Source organism: Balaenoptera borealis, assembly GCF_965194805.1.
Source record: "Balaenoptera borealis genome assembly, chromosome: 17".
Lineage (NCBI taxonomy): Eukaryota > Metazoa > Chordata > Mammalia > Artiodactyla > Balaenopteridae > Balaenoptera > Balaenoptera borealis.
In genome coordinates, this window is record NC_138876.1 from 34,893,061 (window position 1) to 34,920,673 (window position 27,613).

Consider the following 27,613-nt stretch of genomic DNA (forward strand, 5'->3'; position numbering starts at 1 on the left):
TGTTCTTCAAAACATTTAATTTTAAGACTAAAATTAAAACCAGTCAAGGAATCTGTCATCTAAGAGGCAGGAAAACGGAAATATTCCTCCACACACCTAGGCCAATGGTCTAATAAAACCCGTTTACGAAGAAAGATGCAGACACGTTTAAAAAAACAAACAAAACCTTAAACTCACAGTTGAATTCACTCATCCCACTTAAAAAGCAAACAGAGAAAACAAGTTGGGTGGTTTTGGGTTTCAGTTCCAGCTGCTGACGTAAGAGCCGGGGACTCACCTCTGTGTTTCCGTCTTTGAAGCTCTCGCTGTAGGTACTGTCCGGGGTGCTGCGCTGATCATCCTTGAGGTAGGCGCTATGGCTGGCCACGGACGGCACGCCATACTGAGTCTGCTCAAAGATAACCACGCGTTGTTCCTCACCATCTCCCCGGGGATAGAGCACAGGTGGGGCCGTGAACACCGGTGTGAAATCTTCGGCCTTCACCACTGTGATTCCCGCCATGGGGACGACGGCTGGGCTCTCAGAGACGTTCGTGCTATACTGTTCCCGTTTTGAATTCTCCAGGTGGTCTTGATTTAGGGAGAGGTTCACTGGAACAGTCTTTAGGACCTGCACTCGGTTTTCTCCTCCACTCAAACTACTCTGGGCTCCACTGGTGCCAAGACAGTTTCTGTGTGTTTAAACCCACACCCCGCAACAGAACAGAATTAGAAACATCACCCTTCTGCAACTCCTAATAACTGATGTAAGCAAGAATCAGGGGATGCTAATGCATTAGGGGGAAAGCTGATGGCCAACTTTACAATGGAATGCAACGAATCTTTGTATCACTAGAAGGAGGGCAGCTACCCATATGTACCTCCTGGTATCATGCAATGAGCGCCACCTAGAAGGTGCTATTGCCCCCCCCCCCCCCCAGAAACAGCTGACTCTAAATCAAGCAAGCCTTTACATCTAGCTTCCAGTTCTTAGGATATATAGGAGCTGGAAGAATAATTTAAACAACACTGAAAAGAAACAATCATACAAACCAGAATGTCACACATCTTACTGACCTGGTTTCTTCAATAAGTCAGAGGCATGAAAAAAGAAAGAAAAGTGGGAGACTTGCTCTAGGTTAAGAAACTTAAGAGACATAACAATCAAATAGGATGAGCAGATCTTGTCTGGATTCTGATCTAAAAAACCAAAAAGGCACTTATGAGGCAGTGGGATTTTTGAGACAACTGAATATGAACTGAGAGGTAGCTGATGTTAGGAAGTACTGTTAATTCACCTAGATGTGATAATGATTTTGAGATTAGGTAATAAAATGTCTTTGTTTATTTAGAGATACAAATCAAAAGTTGTTAGAGGTGAAATGACATAAAGTAAGCCAGGAACTTATTTTGAATACTATTGCAATAAAAATTTTAAAAGAAAGAAAGAAAGAAAGAAAAGGTCAAGATTAAGTAGGTGTAACCCAAAGTTATCAGTGCTGAACCTGGAGGATGGGATGGGTATTTGGGGGTTCATTATACCATCATCTTTATTTATGGGTATGTTTGAAAGCTTTCAAAAGAAAACATTTTAAGTAGCTTTTTTTAAAAAGGGGGGAGCAGGATAATAAGTTAAAGGAAGAGAGTGGGAAGAATATTTTTCACTCTTCTGCAGGCTAAACTCCTTGCAGGAAAAATAATATAATGAGAATTTATCATTAGGATATTTTCACTAAATTGAAAAATAACATCAGCTCATTGATGTCCTTAGCACTGAATTACTTCCAGGGCTTAAGGAAGTGGTGTAACTGGGCTGATGTAAGACAAGATCTCTCAGATCTCAGACCTCCCGTGCTACAAAGAGAAAGGAAAGGATTTAGAAGATTAATTCTTGCCAGGATAAGATGAAATACTTTCATCTATACTATAGAATTCTGGGAGAGAGCAGAAGCAAAGAGAAACTTCTTATGAAAAGAGCGTTATTGATAGCAAAATGATTTTACTAGCAAAGTCCTTGTGGTCAGTAAGATTTGAGGCCACCTCTTACTTATTTATAGATTATTCTGAATGACATAGAGAGAAAATGCACGTTTTGCATGGAGCCCCATCCCCAATATCTGTTTTTTTAAAACTAGCACGTGCTTTCTGGGGCTTATAGCCATCTCTCATTGAGAGAAATATTTGAATAAAATTGGTTCTTCCAAGAATTGAGCTCTCGTGGCTCCTCTCTGTAAAGGAAATCCACTCGCCTCTGAGCTTGCCTCTCAAACAGGACTTGGTATTTTTAGCTTTGATTTTTCAGATAAAACTTCAAAGTGAAGCTTGAGGAAAGAATGGCTCCACATGAACAAAGCCAACAGAAAAATACCTGGACCTCTCTGAGTCAGCCACAGACCTGTAGAAATCATTCTAGAAACAAATCCTTTAAAGAGTAAAATCGTGAGTCTATAAACATTCTGGCTTTAAGTAATAACCTGCTTTCATGGCTAAATCAATACAATGAATCTGTATCTAAGACACAGTGAAAATTTAGAAATTATTTTTAATCTGAACCCAGTAAGCTGATGATGCCAAAACCCAGACCACCCACTTATATCAGTATTTCCTAAACCTTGTTGCTGAGAACATTGCATAGAATGTTAATACATGTTCCTCAAAGAAAGGAGACCATGATAAAATCAGTATTAAAAAAAAAAAAAAACTGCCTAAACAAGACCACCCTGGTGGGTCACAGTCATGAACACAGTAAAGGCCCCCAAGGGTTCCTCTCCTTGTTTAACTGTAACCCAGAATTTCTCAAACTCATTTGATACGGGACCCTTTTGTGGAGGAGTAACTACTAATACTTGTGGATAATGTCTTGCAAGTTGGGTGTAGGACGGTTGGTCTACGTGCATTAGCTACCAAAGCAATTATCCACTTTCGGCACTTCTGGGCTTTGCACAAGCACGGTCTTACTGGCTTTGCCAAAATATTCAAAATTAATCAACTCCTCTACACTTAGAGTCCACTTCAGTCCAAATTTCTTAAGTCTTTAATTCATGCAAAACACTTGGATTCTAAACAAGAAACACAAGTCAAAATATTTTTGGTGTGCTTATAAACAAATAAATAAGCAAACTAATAGAGTTGTGCAAATCTAGTTGAATCGTCACTACCATGAGATGAGGGGACAACAGACTCGGCACCATCCTATAATGTGTAACTGTGCCTCTATAGAACAGCACCAACTTTAAAAGCTGATGCCAGAGAACTCTGGAAGTCATCCAAAAAATGGGTGATCAGAACAAAGTAAGAATTATGGTGAGATATACTGACTCACCTGCAATAGAATTTAAAATTGAACCAAACATTATAATGTGAGAAAAAAATGCAAGGCTAAGAATGGTTCATTGAAATATACTTTTAAAAAAATTGGGGTCATGACACTGAGATTACTTTTCAAAGTGGCGACTTCTGTATACGAACATTTGTAATGATATCATGTCAGCACATGGCACCTTAATTCATGAGTACATTGCAGACCAAATGATATCCTTCCAAATTACATTCAACCGGAAGTCTACTAAGTTATGATCAGTCCATACAAGGTGGTTTGTCTATACCTCACTGCCAGTTTTTTTTTAAGGCACTCCATTGATATCACAAAAATGGCCTTTAAAATACGAGTGGCCGTCAGTCTTTAATGTTGTGCTAAAAGATACTTTAGCAAAACATGGGCTCTTTTATCTATTATGATACATACAGAGCACACATCTTAGATTCGTTCCCCTCCCCACCTCCACCCCCCACGCCTCCCCCAACTTTTCTGTGATTACTGGCATAGGACTTGGGAGACAGCACTTGCTTAGCCTAATAAATGCTGGCTGGATGGAGGAAAAGTTTAAGGACCTGAGAGCATCAGCCTCTTTCTCCCTGTCATCACTGCTACTCACTAGTGCCCAGGGCCCCAAAGCAGCACAGAGCGTCAGAAGATCCCTGTGGAACCACAAATCAGATGCAGACAGCCTTGATCTTCTGCTGGGGGTGTGCCTTAGAGGTGATAACACAGCACAGGGCCACTGATTGGCGGGGTGGCCCCCACTGCTAGTCGTATGACAAGATCACAATGTCACAAGCAGTTCCTAGCAAGGCCAGGAAAGATTCTGACATGTGTTTTAGCAGGAGACTTCATTTCTCCTGGCTTCATGTTTCCAAGTGGAAAAACCCCCAACAGAAAAGCACTGTGGCTTCTCCATCCCTCTGCAGGGGAAGAGATGTATTTGATTGGTGAGTTTGGGAGAAGTAGCTGAGCAAGGTGGTTCAGACCCTTGTGGGTCCCCCTTTATGTCTGGATCATCTTGGCCAAAGAAAGGGGACACTCCAGTCACCGCGGCCATGCCATCAGTGGCCTGTCCCTTCAGGGAGGCCTGAAGTCCTGCTTGGGACCAGATGAACAGCCATATCTAAGTCAGGACTGAAATGTTACAAATTGCTGGTTCAAAATCACATTCTCTAATTAGCTGCATCAGAAATAAAATTGATTTTTTTTCCTTTTTAATTTCAATCTGTCTGTTTCTTGTTTTCAACTAGTTCTTAATTCAGTGAAGGAAAGGAGTATGACCTATGGTCTCCTAACATCTTTCCTGCCCCTGCACCCGACAGTGTCCTCTGTCACCCATGGCTCCCTACCGGCTCCTCCCTGGACTGAAATCAGCCTGGCCTCTTTCCTCTCTCCCTTATCAAAGACGATCTTCAAATGCCTCACTCCCTCAAGGGCCTCATCGCAGTCATACACCCATTGGACGGACAGAAAAGTTCACGCCAGCAGTAGGCTATCTTGCCTGTATATCACCTCTAACTCTTGGGATTTGCAGCCCCCTTGGAAGATACTGATGGCCCTTTGCAGAATTGCAAAACCAAAAAATGCAATTTTCTCTCCCGCCTGAGAGATCCAGTTTTGTTCCAGACTCCAAAAACAGGTAGCAGACGTTAAGCTTCTTGACTCCCATATCCTCTCAAGAACAAAAGTTATAGTTTAATACTATTGTTTTCAAAAAACATAGCAAAAGAGTTTTTTGGGGAGTCAGGCATATTCCTGTATATATTATCATACCTTTTATCCTGGTCTTCTTGGCTGTCATTTGCTTTGCTTACAGACAGCAGCCTCTTGTCTCGAGGAACCTGAAAACATCACCAACCATCAGTCAGACTTATATAGATGCAACTGTGACCTCGTGCAGAGCTTGACACCAGCATAAGCAAAGAAAAGGAAATGGAACATTCTCCAGAGAACGGTGGCAAATTTGCAATGGCCAGGAGATGGTTAAAGGTAAGTAGCCTGATTGGCAATGACAGTGTACCAGACACAAAAGGGTGATCATCAGCGTAGGGCCACAGCAATCCTGATTCTGCTGTGCCCTGCTGACACAGGCAACTCTCTCTCGCTGGACCTGAGCACCTCCTGAGCCCTCCCCACGTTGGCTGGGAGTGGATGAGGGGAAAGGGTAAGAGTATCTGTGCTCTGGAGCAGACAGAAAACATCTTGGAGCTACAACAGGTGTCCCGTTAAGGAACAGGGACTGACCCTCCACTCTGATGAGGGACTCCAGGTGCTGACATGCAGGGGGGCAAACTGGGTAGGGGGCTGCACTGTCCAGTGAGGGAGAAACATCTAATACGTGGGCCAGCCTTTACCTACCCTCCCTAGCTCTCGAACTGGCTTCCACCCTTCTTCTTCTAATGCACTTTTATTATTGACTTCACAACCACAATGCCAACATATTACCTGAAAGATTATTGAAAAAGTGCTACTTGAGAGAAGGGATACCCCTACCAGCTGTGTTTCTGAACATCAACTGACTGCCCTACCGCATTAAGGATTGCTTACCTATCTCTACCATAGTTCTCAAACACATGAATAGTGGGTTTACATTTGTTTGGCTGGTTGGATGTTTTGGGTTTTTCTGTTTTTGTTTTTGATTTTGTTTTTTCCTAAATCTCCAGATCTTCCTTCTAGCCAAACACCTTTGCACTCAAAACACAGCCTTCACTATTTTGACATAAGAGAGTGTTTATGAGAAGCATCTCTCTTCTGGTTTCCGGACTAGCAATCCTCATGGATAGTTTCCACTCACCTGAATATGTATGCAAGCCCAGCTAGCTGGGCAAGGGAGGCAACATAGCAGGGTGGCTAAGAGTTCAGGCCTAGACCTGATTGTTTGGGTTCAAATCTCAGCTCTACCACTTACTAATTCTGCCTCAGTTTCCTCAGCTGTAAAACAGGCATAATGGTAGTCCTATACCTCACAGGGTGTTTAGTAAAATTAAATGAGTTAATTTTTTTAAAGCCACTTAGAGTGTCTGGGAATTTATAAGCATTTGTTAAATAAAAATAAAGTAAATCAACTGTAAGTCCTTCACTCACATGTCAATGATGAGGGTCTACAATGTAGCAGGCATTACTAAGTGCTAGACAGAAATGAAATGAATAAAACATAGCTCCTATCATCTACTGAAAATGAAAGATAAACATAAAATTTTAATACCCAGCACACCTATGTTCATAGCAGCATTATTCACAATAGCCAAAAAGTGGAAATGACCCAAATGTCCATCTACAGATGAATGGATAAACAAAATGTGATATATACATACAATGGGATATTATTCAGCCTTAAAGATGAAATTCTGATACATGCTATAATATGGATGAAGCTCGAAGACATTACACTAAATCCCGTGTGACTCAAATCCATCAACTTCCCTGTGGATGCCTGCCTCCTGGTTCAGCCCCCGACATCTCTTACCTGAGCTATGGCATCAGCCTAACTGGTCTCTCCTCTCCTTCACTTAACCCCTGCAAATCTATTCGGGATCCATTAAGAAGATCCAGAGTGATCTTTAAGTCTGACCCCGCTATGCTCTTACTTAAAACTCTTCAATGCTTCCTGTTATTCTCAGGAACATGGCCTCCAAAATCTCTTCTGCCTCAACTTGGGCCACCCCCATCACTGCTGTGTGTACAGCCACACTGCGTCTCTGACCATGCAATGCTCCTTCTTGCAGCAGAGCCATTACCCAGTCCTCTCTGCCTGGAACGTACCCCAGTCTCCTGCCCCACCCTACCCATGCCTTCTCTAAGCTAACTTGTGAGCTTACTTCGAGAACCATCTAAAGGTCCATATCCAAGATTAGACTACAATCTCCATGAGTGTCCACCTTGTGCATGGTTATGTCCCAAGCGCCTGGAATGTAGCAGGCCCTCACTAAATTCTTGTTGAAAGAATGACTGAATCAATCAAAATGGCCTGCAAAAAGCAGAATCAAAGAAATAGAAGAAATAGGGATTCCAAACACTAAAACGTATTAGTAACTCCCAAAGACTCCTGGAAGTGAACATTAGTGTTGCCAAGATGCACTGATGCCAGCTCTGAGCAGCCTGGTCAGCCTACAGTATTGGGCACAACGTGACAAAGGGAAACCTTTGGGTTTGCTCCCATCTGGGCCACCCTGAACCATGTTTACCTTTGGCTTCCCAAAGACTGTCCTTCTTAGAGAAACTGAGACCTCTGAACTCAGGCCCCTTTCTCAAGTCTAGACCCACAAGACTGTCTATCAGACATCCCTACCTGGACATCCTACAAGCACATCAAACTCAACATACAATTATCCTTCTCCCCAAAGCCCTTCTTCTGTACTCCACCTTGGTTAATCTGAGAATCAGCTTAGATGTTATGATCCTAATTATAGGGTTCTCCCACCAAATCTCACACACACACACACACACACACACACACACACACACACACAATCAGTTGCCAGCTTTCATTCAAACAAATACTCAGTGATTTCTTGAACAGACTGCTTTGTCTCTATGCAGTATAGCTGACTAAATAGAGTGGCTGATTTAGGGAGAACCTCACAAATGCTGACCCAGGGAACAGCTACCATCATGTCTTACTTTAGGGCTTCATCATTTTTTATCTGGACTATTGCAACAAACTGTTCACTGGATTCTCTGCTCATAACCCACCTCCCTGCTGCTGCTGCTGTGGCTGTAATATGTATAAATCATTTCTCCAATCTACCAGGCTTATGTTCAAAATCCTTCAGCAATGGAGAAAATGATGCCAAATGATATGATAGAAAAATTACAGGAAATTTCACTTTCTTCTTTAAGCTTCCCTGCATTTTCTATAATGTATATGTATAAGCCAAAAATAAAAAGCTGATTTCTTTCAAAAATTTCAGCAGCTTATGAATATTTATTAAATCATGTATTCACTCATTCATTTAGATAATGTGAATTTAAATCATTAAAATACATAAAAACCAGGACTTCCCTGGCAGCGCAGTGGTTAGGAATCCATCTGCCAATGCAGGGGACACGAGTTCAAGCCCTGGTCCAGGAAGATCCCGCATGCCTCAGAGCAACTAAGCCTGTGCACCACAATTACTGAGCCTGCACGCTAGAGCCTGTGAACCACAACTGCTGAGCCCACGTGCCACAACTACTGAAGCCCACGTGCCTGGAGCCCGTGCTCCACAACAAGAGAAGCCATAGCAATGAGAAGCCCGCGCACCACAGCAAAGATTAGCCCCCACTCGCTGCAACTAGAGAAAGCCCGCACGCAGCAACGAAGACCCAATGCAGCCAAAAATAAATAAATGAATAAATAAATAAATTGAGGTATGGTTGATGTACAATATTATATAAATTTCAGGTGTCCAACAGAGATTCCCAATTTTTAAAGGTTATATTCCCTTTATAGTTATTACAAAATATTGGCTATATTCCCTGCATTGTACAATATATCCTTGTAACTTATTTATTTTATACGTAGTAGTTTGTACCTCTTAATCCCCTACCCCTATCTTGCCCCTCCCCCCCTTCCCTCTCCCCACTGGTAACCACTAGTTTGTTCTCTACATATTTAAGTCTGTTTCTGTTTTGTTATATTGACTAGTTTGTTTCTATTTTTTAGATTCCACATATAAGTGATATCATATAGTGTTTGTCTTTCTCTGACATTTCACTTAGCATAATACCCTCCAAGTCCATCCATTATGTTGCAGGTGACAAAATTTCATTCTTTTTTTATGGCTGAGTAGTACTCCATTGTATTTATATACCTCATCTTTATCCATTTGTCAGCTGATGGACACTTGGGTTGCTTCCATATCTTGGCTATTGTAAATAGTGCTGCTATGAACACTGGGGTGGATGTATCTTTTCAAATTAGTGTTTTCATTTCTTTCAGATCTATATCCAGGAGTGGAACCTCTGGGTCATATGGTGGTTCTATTTTTAGTTTTTTGAGAAACTGCCATACTGTCTTCCACAGTGGATGCACCAATTTACATTCCCGTCAACAGTATACAAGGGTTCCTTTTTCTCCACATGCTCAAATTGAGTTTTATGTAAACTCTCTACTCTGCATTTCAAAATATTTACAGAAAGCAGTATTTCAACTTTCCTCTAAATAGTAAAAATGTGCAAGAGGAGAGGTAATCCAGGTACCATATTTACTAATACTTTATCCTCTGAACCTGTAGGAAATAAAATACGTTGCTTTCCTAAATTACTAATGATTTTTGTTTCAAGGTGTGTTTCTCTTTTTCATTAATACAAAAGAATTGCCATCTAATACAGATACCTGAAATTATATCCATTTCACAGTAGTAAAATCTACTTTCAAAAAATAAGAAAAATATATTTTTTCAAAGTGTATCTTAATGTATTTCTTCAAAGTCTTATAAAAGTATAACTAACGTATTTGTTTAACATAGTTATAAAAGTTACCAAAAAATGTTGTAATGACCCAAGTGATTAAATCAGGGTCACTTTAATATGTTACTAGATTTTAAAGATTGATAAAGGTATCAAGTTTTCACAGCGGGGGAAGGAGAAGAGGGGACGAAGTGAGAGAGTAACATTGACATATATACACTACCAAATGTAAAATCGATGGCTAGTAGGAAGCTGCTGCATAGCACAGGGAGATCAGCTCGGTGCTTTGTGACGACCTTGAGGGGTGGGATAGGCAGGGTGGGAGGGAGGCTCAAGAGGGAGGGGATATGGGGATATAAGTATACATATAGCTGATTCACTTTGTTGTACAGCAGAAACTAACACAACATTGTAAAGCAATTATACTCCAATAAAGATATTTTTTAAAAAGGTGTCAAGTTTTAACTATTTTTTATAATAAAAGAAAATTGCTTTGTGATTTCTTTCTAGGGATGAGACCATTTCTGAACATTACATGTTAACACAAAAGTCCAATAAAGCTGAACCCTCAAGAAATAGCCTATAACATGAAGCAGTCTAACATGATAAGTTCTGTGTTTCTATACTATCCTCAATACATTCTGAAAATTTTGACTTCAAAACGTTTAGAATTCATCCTTGTGTTTTTCAAATAAGCTCCTTAGTCAAAAAGGATTAAAATATATAAAACAACCACAAACAAAGAAAAGAAGAAAGGAAAGCCTGCCAAAAAACCATCTTTGTTTTTAGGCTCATTTTTTTTCAGGCGATTCCTGTTCATTGTAGGAAACTGCCCTGCTTACATGAAATGGAGGTTAGACCCTAAAATATCCTTTCATCTGGACCCCAATTCCCAAAGTTAAAGGCCCTTCTTGCTATGTCAGGAGCCGTGTTGGGAGTTGTACAGCTTCACAAGAGAGCTGTCGAAATCGGCCAACTCCAGCTCCGTTGGTAAAGGGAAAAAAAATCAGCCTAGACTGGCAAGGGTACCAGTGGAATGCCTTTCCTATATTTCTCTAGCACTTTCCAACCATAAAAAATGCATTTATTTGAGTTAATAATATCCTCATTTAAAGTAGCCTGGATGGACCAACCGATCAGTTACTCATACCTTGTGTTTCATCTTAAATAAGCACAACATGGCTTGGCTTTCATTCTTCTCCCCATGGAGGGAGCCCTCCTGAGTGTTTTAACAGAGAAAAATGGGAAGAAGCTGGAAAAGGAATGAGTAATTTTAGAGGACTTTGGTGAAAGAAATAGGCCCGGGGGCAGTGCCAGAGTCAATGGTGGTGGGAGATCGTTGTAAAGCACAAAAACTCTGGTTTAGGAGAGACCCAGGGGACAACACAACTTGCAGAAGTGAGACCACTGGGAGGAAACAGGAACTGGGAAGCAGGAAGTAAACAGGAAGCTGAGACTGGTGCTTACCAAAAGAAAAATGATTCCTCTTGGGTGATTTTTTCATGATGGAGGGAGAGGGGAAGAGGGGGATTTAGTTCTTATTCTAAAATAAAGAGTTCACTGTGCCCAACGAGCAAAATAAACACGGCCATTCTCACCTTTGTGCCAATACCAGCATAAGCCCACAGTGTTTACAATCAAGTCAGGCAATAAATATCCTCATTCAGTAAATACCTGTTGATTTTTTACACTTCATTGGTTCTAAGGGAGCAGGTCATACCAGATATAGTCCTTTATAGTTGAGGCAGACCATTGTTCGTTGTTCGATTTCCTGAAATACTCCGATTTTGAAGGTATCTATGGCAGGTATTTTTGTAATGCAAGCGAATTACATTCACTTTGTTTTAAGGGTTTTTCAAAATAAATATTGAGTACTCATTGAAACAAATGGAGACAGTTAGATTTTGGAATTGCTGCAAAAGCCTACCACTAAAGTATTCATTGGCGTATTCCTTACAAAACTGAAAAATCTAGAAACCCTGATGTTTCTTATAAAATGGAAAATCTAAAAGCAACCTAGGGAGTTCCCTGGTGGTCCAGTGGTTAGGACTCAGCGCTTTCACTTCTGCTTTCACTGCCATGGGCCTGGGTTCAATCCCTGGTCGGGGAACTAAGATCCTGCAAGCTGTGTGGCACAGCCAAAAAATTAAATTAAAAAAAATTTTTTTAAAGGTTCTCATTACTTAATTAAAAAATAAAATAAAATAAGGAAAGATAAAGGCAACCTAAATACCCCCAAGCTGAGCAATACTGAATTATGGTACAGCCACACAATGTAATACTCTTTATTCACCAAAAATCATAAAGTAAAAATGGCAGCAAAGAAGGATTTGCAACAGGATATGAAGTAGAAATTAAACGTAGATAATATGTATGCTTGGAAACAGAGGGCACAGAAATAATTATCCTAAAATGAAAACTCCCTCGGCGGGGGGTGGGAAAGTCGTGCTTTATAGATGGGAAAGCAGAGACGCAATGAGAACAGGGAGAGGCTGAATTCCAGAGGGAGTGTGGCAATGCCATTCATTCTCCGGCCTGGGATGAAGAATCTGTCCCCTCTGCCCACTAGAGAGGGGAGGCCCTGGAGGCAGAAAGTGGAAGGAGGCGGGGCTTCAGGTTCTACCTTGTAGTAGTCATACAGCAGGCCAAGGGCGGCGGCGCTGTCCTCGTCACCGTTGATACTCATCATCGCCTTGGTGGCCGCCGTCAGGGGGTTCTCCAAATACGACTTCCAGGCTTCATCCTCACTGGTGTAGGCTCTTCGGGTATTAAATGGAGGGTCACTGGGCATGGGCACTAAGGCCACCAGTCGTTTATTACTGTGAAAGCAAGAAACACATGAGGTTCATTATCAAAGAAGTATTCCTTTGATATCCGCTAAAAAATACACATTATTTGGTTAATTTGTACTTCCCCAGAATGGAAGAGAGGGAAGATTAAGACTGAAGTGACTGCCCCATTGCATTGATAAAGCCACTGATTTATTTCTCTACTGCCCATGAGAAGTAATAATGGTCTTTCAAAGGTAGTACAGAGGTAGTGTAAGTTGGTTCCCTTCACACTTGGCTTATCATATCCAATCACTTCAGGAGCCAAATCATTTTCTTTGATTATTCTTCATTAGCGAATATTAAAATGAAAAACTGAGAGGGAACAGGTTTCATTTAACTCTCTGAGTTCTAATGTATAAATATGTGCGATACATTAAATGTAATCAACATGTTAATGGTTATTAAAAACTATTTTATCTAGTTTAATTTATACTATAATCGTTAGCAAATTATAGACCAATCCAAGTCCCTTAATTTAAAAAGGCAATAGAAGCTACTTTGCAAACAAGACGTATTGCAGATATGCTGCGTAATAGGGATACAAAGCAGCAGGAAAGAGACGAACTCTGTATATGAATCCTGTGTTGCCACGGGATCCTACTATATTTAAAGGACATAGAAGATACAGGTTGTAAAAAATCATCATGGAGAGTGAGGAGGGCACCTGGAGAATCTTCAGTAGAGGCAAAAGGGGTTGGAATCATTTGTCAGTCCTAACCAAGCCAAGCTCAGGTAAAGCAGCAATTGACTATCAAAGTGATTTCTTAAGGAGGATGCGATAATAACTTAAATACTCACAAACCATGACAGTCCTCAGCAGCTCCCCAGCCTTGTTCATTGAAATGAAACCAAAAAGTGACCATGAGACATTGTATTTCAGTAACACCTATGTCCACTCAGAGTAACATGACACAGACAAGTAACAGGATTGCAAAGGCAACATGTATACCGATCAGTGGAAATTCAGCCACCAAGAGCCTTTTGATGGTCATTCAGTCACAGACGTCCCTTTTTGCTGATATTTCTACAGGGCCTTCTGAGAGTAGATGGTCTCCCCGTTCACTTTGTGATAGAAAACTGGTATGAACTCCCAACAAAGGCTATGTTGAGGGCCCTTTATGTGGAGGCATGATGCCACACATTGGTGTAGGGTCAGAAAATGACACTGACATTGGTAACATATGTTTGGGGGCGGGGCGGGAAATCCACACTGAGCAGAGTGGAGTTTCAGACGGTCTCCAGGCCGCTGGTTTGAACTTTGTGCCAGGGGCTTGGTGGAACTGATCGGGAAGAAAGAGAAAATGACCCAACTGTAAATTAATTGGATTAAAAGGTAAAATCAAGTTTGTGGAAGTAAACAGGAAAACCCTGGTAGAAGGCCTGTCTAACCATTAGGTAGTCTGGTGACATGGAACAGCACAGGCCCTGGAAGTGAGTCTCTGTTCACCACTTACAGTGGAGGAAAATTGCCTGAGGTTCGGTTTCTTCGCGCCTTAAATAAGGACAACACTATTTTTAGTTTCTTAAGGAACCTCCATACTGTTCTCCATAGTGGCTGTACCAATTTACATTCCTACCAACAGTGCAAGAGGGTCCCCTTCTCTCCACACCCTCTCTAGCATTTATTGTTTGTGGATTTTTTGATGATGGCCATTCTGACTGGGGTGAATGGATAACCAACTAGGACCTACTGTACAGCACAGGGAACTCTGCTCAATATTATGTAACAACCTAATTGGGGAAAGAATTTGAAAAAGAATAGATACATGTATATGTATAACTGAATCACTTTGTTGTACAACTGAAACTAACACAACATTGTTAATCAGCTATACTCCAATATGAAATAAAAAGTTAAAAAAAAAAAAAAAGACAGCAATGTCCACTCTACTTACCTCACAATGTGATTGTAAGAATGGAATAAAATAATGAATAAAATAGAGGTCTGTAAACTGCACAATGTTATACAATAACAGGTATTACTATCACAGCACAGTTCTATATTCCCGTAAAGTTTGTGGGTATAGCGATTTTTGGTTATAATGCAGAAGTGCTAAAGATAATCATTAATTAAAGGGAGACTGAAGTTGTTCATTTAGCTATTTTGATTGAGAGCCCAATAGATGCCAGGCACCATGCTATTTGTTGAGAATGCAATGGCAAATGACACAGGCACTGCCCCATAGCCCAAGTAGCTTGCAGTCCAGTGGGGGAAAGAAAGCACCACTGTTGGGACTTCCCTGGTGGCGCAGTGGTTAAGAATCCGCCTATCAATGCAGGGGACATGGGTTTGGTCACTGGTCCAGGAAGATCCCACATGCTGCGGAGCAGCTAAGCCCGTTCACCACAACTACTGAGCCTGCGCTCTAGGGCCCATGTGCTGCAACTACTGAGCCCTCGTGCTGCAACTACTGAAGCCCGTGTGCCTAGAGCCCGAGCTCTGCAACAAGAGAAGCCACCGCAATAAAAGTCCACACATTGCAACAAAGAGTAGCCCCCGCTTGCTGCAACTAGAGAAAGCCCACGCGCAGCAGTGAAGATCCAACACAGCCAAAAAAGAAAAAGAAAAAAAGAAAGCACCGTTGTTACAAGAGCAATGAGTGTGAGAAATGAACAGTGTCATGAGTGAGGTTATATGCCAGAGGGGACTAACCTAACCAGAGGATCAAGGAGGAAGCAAAGTTTTGACAAAGACCTGAAGGAAAGGCAGGAGTGTGTCGGTCAATGTTGAAATGGGCAGATGTGGGAAACATTTTTTTTTGGGGTGGGGGAAACATTTTTAAAGTGAAGAATATATTGGTAATGCAAAATAATGGAATTTTCTGACAAAAGGAGCACATTTGTATTCATTTTGGAGAGTCAACTAAAGAAATTTATGTATTTTATATACAGTGGAATATTACTCAGCCATAAAAAAGAATGAAATAATGTCATTTGCAGCAACATGGATGGACCTAGAGATTATCATACTAAGTGAAGTAAGTCAGAAAGAGAAAGACAAATGCCATGTGATATCACTTATATGTGGAATCTAAAATATGACACAAATGAACTTATCTACGAAACAGAAACAGACTACAGACATAGAGAACAGACTTGTGGTTGCCAAGGGCAGGGGAGGTGGGGGAGGGTTGGATTGGGAGTTTGGGGTTAGCAGATGCAAACTAGTATATACAGAATGGATAAACAACAAGGTCCTACTGTATAGCACAGGGAACTATATTCAATATCCTGTGATAAACCATAATGGAAAAGAATATAAAAGAGAATATATATATATATATATATACATATATATATATACATGTATAACTGAATCACTTTGTTGTACAGTAGAAATTAACACAACATTGTAAATCGACTATAATTCAGTGTAAAAAAAAGAAATTTATGTACTTTGATTTAACAGTAAAATAGTATTTCCATGTTGTGGAAATTACTAATCACAGAGGATAGGGCTTGATTTAGAGATAGAATTTTGGTGGACCCCTAAGAATCTACAAGTGGAAGAAATGAAGTCTCTGGGAGGACCACAAAGGCAGAGGTGATGGGCCCACGTGTGGCAGTGCCACCACCACCCCTCTCAGTCATTTAGTAGGAGCCATCCTGGGTGCCCGGTCTGCAGCCTTCACTTAGAGGGAGAAATAGAGGAATCTGAACCCTAATTGTTGCCCATGAGCACACAGGCATCATGCATACTTCCCAAAATGCTCAGTCCTACAGGAAAGAAGGGCTTTAAGTCATTTGCAGTGACCTCACCATTGAAAAAGGTGGGGATTCTACTCTCTTTCTTACCTAAGAAAAGCTGGGAGGCGGGGGGAGTGTTAATTACAACACTGGCTAATTTCCAAAAGTTTAGCAGGAAGCACCAGGGTGAAGGATAAAAGCCAACTCTTGATTTACACTAAGTAGTGCCCTGATTCACTTGAGAGATTTTTCTTTGAGTCTTCCTTTAAGTCCCTACTCCCTCCTGCTGAGTCTCCTGGATTGCTGATTTTATCTGTTCCCAGCACGGAACGTTCACTCATAAATCTAGATTCATCAGCTTTTCTCCTATGATGAAATGGTTGATGAATCCTTACATGATCAATGGAGAAAAATATCCTGGGAAAGCACATCCTTACTAGCTGTTTCTGTTCACATTTTTGATGGCCAAAGGACTTTCATGCTCTTCCCTTTAACTGCATAATGACTTTGGATTTTTTGTTTTTTCATAGATTATAATCTCTCTGGTACAGAGCACTGCTGAATAAAGCTTGGTTTAGTAAAAACAGAACAATCTCTCTGGTACACTGAGCAAAAACGTAGACTGTAAAGAAAGGACAGTTTCACAGAACAGCTTTTACCAAAGTTTGGAACACTTTCTGAAGGTGAATTTCATCACTGTTCTTTTGGAGTGGCAATTCTAATCCTGCTCCGGTCAGCTTTTAAAATATCCTTTCAGTAGCTTTAGGTATGTAATTTTCTGGGTTGCCTTGAACACAGAACACATCAACTATAAACTTGATCTCTGTTCTTCCTTGGAGGAAAGTTTAAATTAGCACCTGAGTATTCACAGCAAGGCTAAGGCTGTGTTAGATCACAAATATTTTTTTTTCTTTCGTGTGTTTCTTTAATCCGCTACTTCATTTGGTTGATGTTGGGAGAAAAATTAAGAGATGAGTCATCAGCTGAAGTAATGAAAGAGGTGGAGCAGTCACACAGCTGAGATCATAACCAACAAGTCAAGAAAAGTTCCAGATCACTCTACCGCATGCCCTGGGGCATTAATAAGGGTCTAACAGAGGGAATGCTTTGCTGGGGAGAAGCATGTGAAACTTAGTACATGACGCCTTCACCTCCTAAAAATATGTGCAGTAATAGTCAACAAATCCAGACATAAATCCATTTCACTTGGGACCACAAAAAACCAGGACAGTGAAGTTTTCATGTCAAATTATCACTTTCAATCCATTTCTCATCATTCATTTTTTTTTTTTTGATAATTCCTAGAAGGGCATTAGTCTTTGAGGGGAGGGTTGTTTTGGGGTTTTTTTGGTCTTAATCTAGGGGGAGAATGGTTTTGGAGTTGAATAAACTTCAGTTTTAATCTCAGCTCTGTCAACTACTGAATTTAGATGAGGTACTTTACTTCTTTGAGCTTGTTTCTTCCTCTGTATCATGATATCAGCCTTACGGTACTGTTCTAAAGGAATAACTCAGATATTTACATATGAAGAGCCTGGTACATTACAGATCTTCAGTAAATAATAGTTATAAGTATTACTTCTCTTTAGAACTGATTCTATTAATGACCTCTGATCAAAATCCAATAGACTGCTCTCAGTTCTTAATCTCCTTGGGTTTTCTTGGCCATTTCTCACTTCTGTAAAATCTTTCCTTGCCTGGCTTCTAAGATACTGTGCAAGGGTGGTTCTCCTCTGTAGCCAAACACTCTTTTCTAATTTCTACTCTACCTCCTCCTATTCCTCTAACTCTCATCGCTCCTGGCCCCTTTGCTCTTTTCTCTCCATTGTTAATTCGTATGGCTTTCATTGATCCTCTATCTTTTTTTAAAATTTATTTTATTTTTCTTTTTGGCTGTGCTGGGTCTTCGTTGCTGTGCGCAGGCTTTCTCTAGTTGTGGGCGAACGGGGGCTACTCTGTTGCGGTGCACGGGCTTTTCATTGCTGTGGCTTCTCTTGTTGTGGAGCACGGGCTCTAGGCACATGGGCTCAGTAGTTGTGGCTCGTGGGCTCTAGAGTGCAGGCTCCGTAGTTGTGGCGCACGGGCTTAGTTGCTCTGCGGCATGTGGGATCTTCCCGGACCAGGGATCGAACCCATGTCCCCTGCATTGGCAGGCGGATTCTTAACCACTGTGCCACTAGGGAAGTCCCTGATCCTCTACCTTAATGACTAATAGATGGGTATCACCTAAGAGCCAGTTCTGCCTTCTCCTTAGATGTCCTGTTGTCACCTTTAACTCAATCCAAAACTAAGGTAATCATCATTTCTCAACTGGGCACACCTCACCATCATCTGTCCGCACTCATCCAGAGCCAAATCTTATGTACTGGTTTAAAATATAGACTCTGGAGCCAGACTGCCTGGGTGTAAATCCTGGCTGCACCACGTACTAGCTGTGTAACCCTGGACAAGTTAGTTAACCTTTCTGGGCATCAGCTTCCTCACCTGTAAAACTGAGATGTACCCTCAAATGAAACTGACACGGTATAAAAGCCTCATGTGTGTTGGCTATTATACTTTCTCTTCGTCCCTTATATGGAGTCAGTCACCATATCCATGATCACGGCTTTGGTCTTATCTCTTCATGCCTCCAACTGGTCTCTTTATCCTTCAACTTTCCCCTCTTCAATCCCTATTGAAGCCCTATGGAATCATCTTCATAGATAATCATTTTCAAGAATGTACTATGATTCTTTACCACCTGTAATATCAAGTCCAAAATCCTCCATCTGATATTTAAGATTCTCTATTATCAGGCCCCTACATACTTCTCAAAATTTATTTCTTTCTACTTACTTAACATAAGGAGTTAAACCATTTATTTGCAGTACCTTAAAGAAGCCCGTTCCTACGTCCATGCCTTTGCTCAGACTGTTCCCCTGCCTGAAATTCCCTTCCTGCTTCTCTCCATCTAAATTCTACTCTTATCAAAGTCCAGCTGCAAGATCCCATCTTCCAGAAAATACTCCCTGATTGTTCCTATTTGGGCTCTTAAGGGCTTCCCTGTACTAAGGACTCCTACAGTATGTATATTATTTACCTCATATATCCTACCATTTAATTTTTACTACATAAAGAATACTGACTATGGAAAGAAAACTGTCATTCAGCTGTCAGATCCACCAACTACACCAAGAAAGTAGCATTCATTAATCAAAAAGCCCAGCAGTCCCCATACATAGGCCACAGTCTGTCCTGCACCACGTCCCTTACCTGCCTTGGATTCCCAACCTTCCTGGCTTCACTCAAAGATCTGCAAACCCCTCTTCTCCAGCTTTGCATTGGCTTTCTTCTAAAAGCACCAGTCCCCACACCAACACACACACACACACACACACACACACACACACACACACGTCCCTGAGTCAATTAACACACCTAGACACCCTTATCTTTTAAAAGGCAGCTAACAGAGTCATCCATGAGTCTTCATTTTCTTACATCCACTTCATTAAAAAGTCCTTCCTATTGATCCTGCCTTCAAAATATATCCAGAACTTGACCACTTCTCACCATTCCACTGGAAGCATGCTGGTGCAAGCCACCGTCATCTTCTACTCGGATTACTGCAATTGTCTCTGAGGTAGGCAGCCTCCACTATGGGCCCCCAATGATCCTTACCTCCTAGAACTCACACCCTTGTGGAGTCCCCTCCCGCATTGTATCAGACTTGGTTTATATGACCAACAGCATATAGCAAAAATGATAGTATGGCACTCCCAGAATTAGATAATAAACGTGTTCCATCTTGCTAAGTCAGTCTCTCTCTCTTTCTCATTTCTCTCTCTAGGGAAAGCAAACTGCCATATTGTGGTGAGGAACTGAAGCCTTGACCAACAGTCAGTGAGAAACTGAAGACCACCAACAACCCGTGAGGGAGGCTTAGTACATTCTGCAGTCAGAGACAAGTCTTAAATCAGTTATAGCCCCAGATGACAACTTGACTGCAACCTTATGAGAAACTCAGAGTCAGAACCAACCAGCTAAGTTGCTCTTAGATTCCTGACCGTCAGAAATTGTGCAAGATAATGTTTGCTATTTTAGCTGATAAGTTTTTAGATACTATGTTACACAGCAGTGGATAACTAATACTGTCTCTAAATAAATCTCCCTGCTTTTTCCATTGTCCCCTCCTCCCTCCAGTCTATTCTCAACAAAGCATCTATAGAAATCCCATTAAAACATAAATCAGATCACGCTAGTCCCATACTTAATCCTATAATGACTCCCCATTTTCCTTAGAGGTCAAGGTCCTTCCACTGGCCTTCCAGGCCCTACAGAATCTCTCCTCCTTTACTTCTCCGACCTCCTCTCCTGATACTCTCCTTGTCATTCTCCTCACTCATTCTGATCCTCTGCACTGGTCTCCATATCTCCACCTTAGGGTCTAGGCTCCAGCTGTTTCATCTTCCTGGAATGTTCTTCCCCCAAATTCCCCCAAATAACTCTCTCATCTCCTCTAAACCTTTGCCCAAATCTCACCACAATGAAATTTACCCTGACTACTTTACTTAATGCAGTGACCCACCTCGACCCACCCTAGAACTTCCCATTCCTCCAAAACTTGCCGTCTCCCTTACACAGCTTCTACTCTTTCTTTCTTCCCAAGCAGTCACCATCTTCTCACACACAATGTAGCCTACTTACTGTGTTCGGTGTTCATGGTCTGTCTATCCCCACAAGAATGTAAGCTCCATAGAGCTGGGATTTTTTTTGTTCTTATTCATGGATATATCATAAGCAGTTTGAACTATGCCTGCCACTCAATTAAATTTGTTGAATGAGTGAATAAAAGTTCAGTTGAAGAATTGAAGTATAAGTTGGGGTTTATGAAGGGAGGGAGGGAGGGAGCTATATTTTTCACATTTTCATAAAATCAGTTTATAGTGTGTTTGTAAATTGGTTGTGAGCTATAAAATGCTATATAAATGCAAGTTGCCTTAATTTTAAGAAGCATAATTGTAAAATTAATTTAACAAGGATTGATCCTAAACTGTTTTTCTCTCACCTCCTACTTCTCACCTTCAAATTAAACAAAATGAGGATTCATTTTTCTGTTCTCCTAAAATGTGAGCTACGCACAAGGAAACCAAGCAGATGCATGTGCAGACCAGAGGCAAAACTAGAGGAAGACTGAACTCTAATCAGCAAAGGTCTGCAATCCATGACCCTTTCTTCCACCTGTTGTATATCATTCTCAACATTGACTTGAACTGGGGGCAAAAGAATTTTTTCCACCTCTCTTTAAGAAGTGAAGTTTTACCTAGAGATTATCATACTAAGTCAGACAGAGAAAGACAAATATCATACGATATCAATTACACATGGAATCTAAAAAAATGATACAAATGAACTTATTTACAAAACGGAAATAGACTCACATACATAGAAAACAAACTTATGGTTACCAAAGGGGAAGGGTGGGGAGAGATAAATTAGGAGTATGGGATTATCAGATACAAACTACTATATAGTAAATAAACAACCATGAACTACTGTATAGCACAGGGAACTATACTCAATATCTTCTAATAACCTATAATGGAAAAGAATCTGAAAAAGAATATATATGTATAACTGAATCACTTTGTTGTACACCTGAAACATTGTAAATCAACTATACTTCAATTAAAAAAAAAAGGAAGTGAAGTTTTTACATAATTCTTAGGATTTGATGGTATGTTCTCTGCCTCAATATCCCCCTCTTCTCTGTCCCATCTCTCTCTCTGTCTCTGTCTTTGTCTCTCTCTCGCACACACACACATATACAGAGACTTTATCTTGAGATTGTATGAATTATGAATTCTATTTTCCAAATAGAATATCTCATCTTATGCTGAGTCTTCAGCACTTGGAGTTTAGCCTTTATTCTTTTCAATTTCTTGTAGCTGATTTACTGTAGCTGGTTACTGACCTACAATCACTTCAGCCTCCCAGCCAAAAAAAAAAAAAAGACTATATTCAGACCCTAAACTTAAGAGCAAGATTTCAACAACTAACAATTTTTCTTTCTTTGGGAATCTTGGCATTTTCTCCAGTTACAGAATATGAGTTTCAAATGGAAACTAATGAACCAATCATCCTAATCAGGGTTAATGTCACAATTTAAATGCCAACAATGTTAGTCATTTCACTAGTAGCTACTTTCAATAATATCCCTCCTTTTGGTGCTTGCTAGAGGCAAATCACAAGAGATAACAGATACTTTCCATGTTAGAACAAGGGTTGAAATTGATTAGGAAGTTTCTACACTGAGCACTTGTCCTTAATGACTCTAACCTTTTGCCCTTGACCTAATCCATATACAAGTCAAAGGAAATAAAATGAATTCAAAAGCCTGGAATGATATTGATAATCTTATGTTGCAGATGGTTATATTTGAGAAAGAGAGAATTCAATTAATTCAGTGAAAAATATTATAATGCTCTCCACCATATAAAATGCACAGTTTTTAAAAATAATGAATTTTAAAACAAAACTTACGTCTATTGAAATTAGGATAGTTCCACTTTGGATATATTAACTGCAAAATATACTGATCCATTGACTGAAGAGTAATCTCGCACTCTCTCTCTCTCTCTCTCTCTCTCAGCGGTGCCCTAGCTTTGCTAGTGCCCTAAGCATATTTAGTCCACCTATTAAGTAATCAAGGACTGAGAGGATTAGGGATATAATTAAGAAGCTGCTGGAAAGGACTAGAAACAACCATGAGGAAAAAGATGTCATAATGGAAAGTAGAAGAAAGGACAAGAAAATAATACTTTAAACGAAGGCAATTTGTAGTGCTCACAATCTATGAAATAACTAAAATTGGTTAAAATTGTGTGTTTGTGTGTGTGTATGTAAATTGAAATTCAAAATGTTAACAGTGATTATAGGTGAATTTTTATTGTCTTCTTTCTACTTTTTCACTTTTCAAATAGTCTGTAAGTTACACATACTTAATGAGCCCCTACCATACGCCAGATAGTGTTCTAAGCCCCTGACAAGGGTTAACACATTTATTCTTTGTTATAGCCTTAAAGTTAGGCAAGGTAACCATGCCCTTTACGTAGACAGGAACACTGAACAGAGAGTGCTAAGTTGCCTGCCCAGGGTTATGCAGCAGTCAGCTTAGACCAGGATGGCATCACAGAGCCTGAGCTCTTAGGCATCCTTCCCTGTTGCCAATTCTTGACTATGCTCTATTTTCATAATCAGAAAAAAAGTTACTTGAAAAGAGGGAACTAGAAAACAGGTTGGATACAAGAGGCTAATATGACAGCAAATTTTCTTACATGGAAGTAAATGAGATAATGTCCAAATTCAAAGTTCTAGAGAAACTGTGCAAAGGGGAAGTCTATAAGCTCCTTGAAGACAAAGATGATGTGTTTAAGTTATTTGTAGAATTCCAAGGTGCTGAAACATTCTGCAGGGTACACATGAGGCAGACAACACAAATAAATTGTATATGGGGAGGGATAGCTACTACTCCTTATCCACCTTTAGTTTGACACAGTTAGAGGCCATCTGCTTTTAAATATCCTGTAGAAAAATATTAAATAATTGATGTAATAAAAATATACATTAAATAAGCAGGAAATATTAAAAACATTATATTTCAATAGTGACCAAAATACAATTTTTAAAGAAAAGAATCATCTTAAAACCAAATTAGCTTCAAAAATTAAAAAGAGAATCAGTTCTTTGGAGGAACTTATCATGCTCAAGTCTTTAGCAGCAACAAAACAAAACAAAAACCAAAAAAACCACAAGAGCCTCTTAAAAGGCTGCAGGACAGAGTTCTATCTCATGATCATTTCATGTGTTTACTTTTCCCTCAAAGATTTCCCTGAACTGAGACACATAATAATGTGTAGTCAATGTAAAAACAGAAATTTTGTGCAATTCAAGAAGACAGAAAGCAGAAGATTGGAATAGAGGAGAAACCAAAGTCAAGAAGGCTGCACCCCTACACTGGTGCAGGAGAGGTTAATGCATAAGTGAGAACTGGTTTTCCCACTGAGCCTGGAAAACTCTAACTCAGAGTCTTCAGCATCTATAACCAAGCCAGACATAGGAACTAGCTACAGCGTTCACTTCTTAAATACAGGAGTCGGCCTTTGGGGGGGCCCTAGCACCAGAAAGAAATAACTCGGTAACACGCCTAGAGTAACTTCAAGCTACTAAATGGAAACAAAGGTGGGGGTGAGGATACTTAGCTTAAAACAACGGGAAAACCCTCCAATGTGTCCTACCCGAGTTTGCCCTCTGGGACCTCACCTGTACATATGCAAAGGAAACCTCCAGGTACCCTCAGCACCCGTGACCACTCCTTCCACTTAAGAGAACAGCCCACCCTAGGAAGAGTGAGCGCCACTCTGCTAACAAACCATGGCAGCTCTGAAAGGTGAGCAGTTCAACTCTTTATTCTGAATAGGAGAACTAAGAATAACCAGATATTTAAGGAAAACTAACATGAACAAAAGAGAGGCCCAAGATGAACAAAACGTCTTATTGATGAGGAAAATAATTAATGTTGGATATAGAAAATAATGTTAAAAAGAAGATATTGCATGTGCAAAGCAGGCTACTATGAAAAAGAAATCATCACAAAACAAGATACATAATTTCTGAAATAAAAATAAAACTTTGAGAGTTGCATAGAGAAGAGCTGAAAAAAAAAGTTATGATCTGGGAGAGCTAAGCAAGGGATTTTTCCAGTTTCTAAAGAAAAAAAAATAATTTATGAGACAAAGTTAAAAGGTATACAGAATAGATTCAGGAGTATAATGTTCAACTGATAAGAGTTACAGAAGAAAGCAAGAGGATGAAAGGGAAAAATAAATAATCAAAGAAATAATAGAAGAAAATGTCCTCCAGCTGACAAAAACTTGAGCCTTGGGAATGAAAGGCCCCAAAATGCTAAAAAGGATAATAAAAAGAAACACATCAGGGCTTCCCTGGTGGCGCAGTGGTTGAGAATCTGCCTGCCAATGCAGGGGACACGGGTTCAAGCCCTGGTCTGGGAAGATCCCACATGCCGCGGAGCAGCTAGGCCTGTGAGCTACAATTACTGAGCCTGCGCTTCTGGAGCCTGTGCTCCGCAACAAGAGAGGCCGCGATAGTGAGAGGCCCGCACACCATGATGAAGAGTGGCCCCCGCTTGCCGCAACTAGAGAAAGCCCTCGCACAGAAACGAAGACCCAACAGAGCCATTAAAAAAAAAAAAAAAAAAAAAAATTTAAAAAGTGGGAGATGGAAAACAGAGCTAACTATTAAAAAAAAACACACACACACATCTATCCATATCCTAGCAAAATTTCTATGTTAAAGATTAAATGAAAAATGCTACAAATACCAAGTAACTTTCAACAAAACAAGAAAGTCAGCCAATAAACTACTCATCTGCTAAATGCTGCAAGACAAGAGAAAGGGGATTTGAACATAGAATTCTGAACACACCAAAAGATCAATTAGTGTGATGGCAAAATAAAGACATGTTTGGTCATAAAAGGATTAAAAACCTATTCTACTCCTATATCCCTTTTGAAAGAATTACCCCTCAATTCAAAATGAAAAAAAAGGCATTCAGGGTAGAAAAGAAAACTGATATAGCAATCAGAGTATCAAATAAATCAGTAAAATGTTAAATTACTTGTAACTAATTTCTGATCATGGAAATGAAATTTAAGCCACTAGGAAAGGATTCTTAAAGATAATACCAAACTGGCATGAAATATCTGAGAGGGGATAGGAGATTGTTTAAAAGTGTCCTGAAGATTTTGGGACTTCCCTGGCAGTCCAGTGGTTAAGACTTTGCCTTCCGGGCTTCCCTGGTGGCGCAGTGGTTAAGAATCCGCCTGCCAATGCAGGGTACATAGGTTCGAGCCCTGGGCCGGGAAGATCCCACATGCCGCGGAGCAGCTAAGTACGTGTGCCACAGCTACTTAGCCTGCGCTCTAGAGCCCGTGAGCCACAACTACTGAAGCCCACGCACCTAGAGCCTGTGCTCTGCAATAAGAGAAGCCACCGCAATGAGAAGCCCGCACGCAGCAACAAAGACCCAACTCAGCCAAAAATAAATAAATTAATTAATTAAAATAAAAAAGACTTTGCCGTCCAATGCAGGGGATGCAGGTTCAATCCCTGTTAGGGAGCTAATATCCCACATGCCTCGTGGCCAAAACATAAAACAGAAGCAATATTGTAACAAATTCAATACAGACTCTAAGAATGGTCCATATCAAAGAAATCCTGAAAAAAATTTTTTTTAATAAATAAATAAATAAAGTATCCTGAAGATTTTGCTTCATATGGAGGAAGAGTAATGGATAATGATTAATTCCTGATATTGACAGAAAATATTTTTAAATGTGTTCATTAAAAATTCAGTGGTAACAATTACTAGGATAAAGATAGGATGGAGAAATTTTAGAGCAGCAATTTTCATTATATGGTCTGCAGACCTCTAAGGGTCTCTTAGATTTCAGGGATCCATAAGGTCAAAACTATTTTCATAATGATACTAAGACATTTGCCTTTTCACTATATTGACATTTGCACTGATGGTACAAAACTAATAGTGGGTAAAAGTTCTGGTTCCTTACATGAATCAAGGCAGTGACATCAAGGTGTCCTTGAGTCACTGTATTCTTAGCAACACACATTCACAATAAAAACAAAACAAGCAAACACAAGAACAAAAGATGCTAGTTTCATCTGAGAATGTCCTTAACGAAGTAGTATAAAATATTAATTTTATTAAACTCAAACTTGAGTACACATCTTTTTAATAATCTGTGTGACAAAGTGGGCAGTACACAGAAAGCACTTCTGTTGCATACTGAACAACAATGATTGCCTCAGGGAAAGTACTTGTGCAATTGTTTAAGTTGAAAATGAACTGGCTGCTTTTTCCATAGAAAGACTAACAGGCCAACATCTATATTTTCAGACTTGGGTGTTTGGCCAACATTTTCTCAAATATAAACCAAGTGTGAGTCTATCACTTCAAGGAAAACAACTGACAGTATTTGTTGCCAATGATAAAATTTAAACTTTTTAAGAATTTTTGAAAACTTGTTTGCACCACTATTGACAACTTCCTAATACTTTAAGATTTTCTGATGAGCTAGAAGGAGATATCAGTGGATGTGATTTTTTGCTAATATATCATGAAACATGTTAACATTTGGAAGATCTGAATAACTCTGTCAACCAACATTTCCAAACGTCAATGTCTGACATTGCAAAAATCACACACAGGTAAAAGAGCCACTCAAAGTGCAAAACAGACATAGGGATTTTAATGTAAGAGAGTACAGAAAGTTCATTGTATGATTTCAGTTTCCACATTGCAACTAACATTTAAGAAACTATCACC

At 40.1% G+C, this 27,613-nt stretch overlaps 1 protein-coding gene across 4 annotated transcripts in view; it reads right to left on the reverse strand.

Moving 5' to 3' along the window:
* The window catches only part of GRHL2 (grainyhead like transcription factor 2), a 141,128-nt gene that overhangs the window by 105,123 nt on the left and 8,392 nt on the right, over window positions 1-27,613 (reverse strand). For all 4 annotated transcript variants that reach the window (XM_082364331.1, XM_082364329.1, XM_082364328.1 and 1 more), the window contains exons 2-4: window positions 12,315-12,510; window positions 5,075-5,142; window positions 278-671 (exon numbers count right to left, since the gene is read on the reverse strand). In XM_082364331.1, the coding sequence (XP_082220457.1) occupies window positions 278-671; window positions 5,075-5,142; window positions 12,315-12,482 (630 nt within the window). In that variant the 5' untranslated portion in view covers window positions 12,483-12,510. The remainder of the gene's footprint in view (window positions 1-277; window positions 672-5,074; window positions 5,143-12,314; window positions 12,511-27,613) is intronic.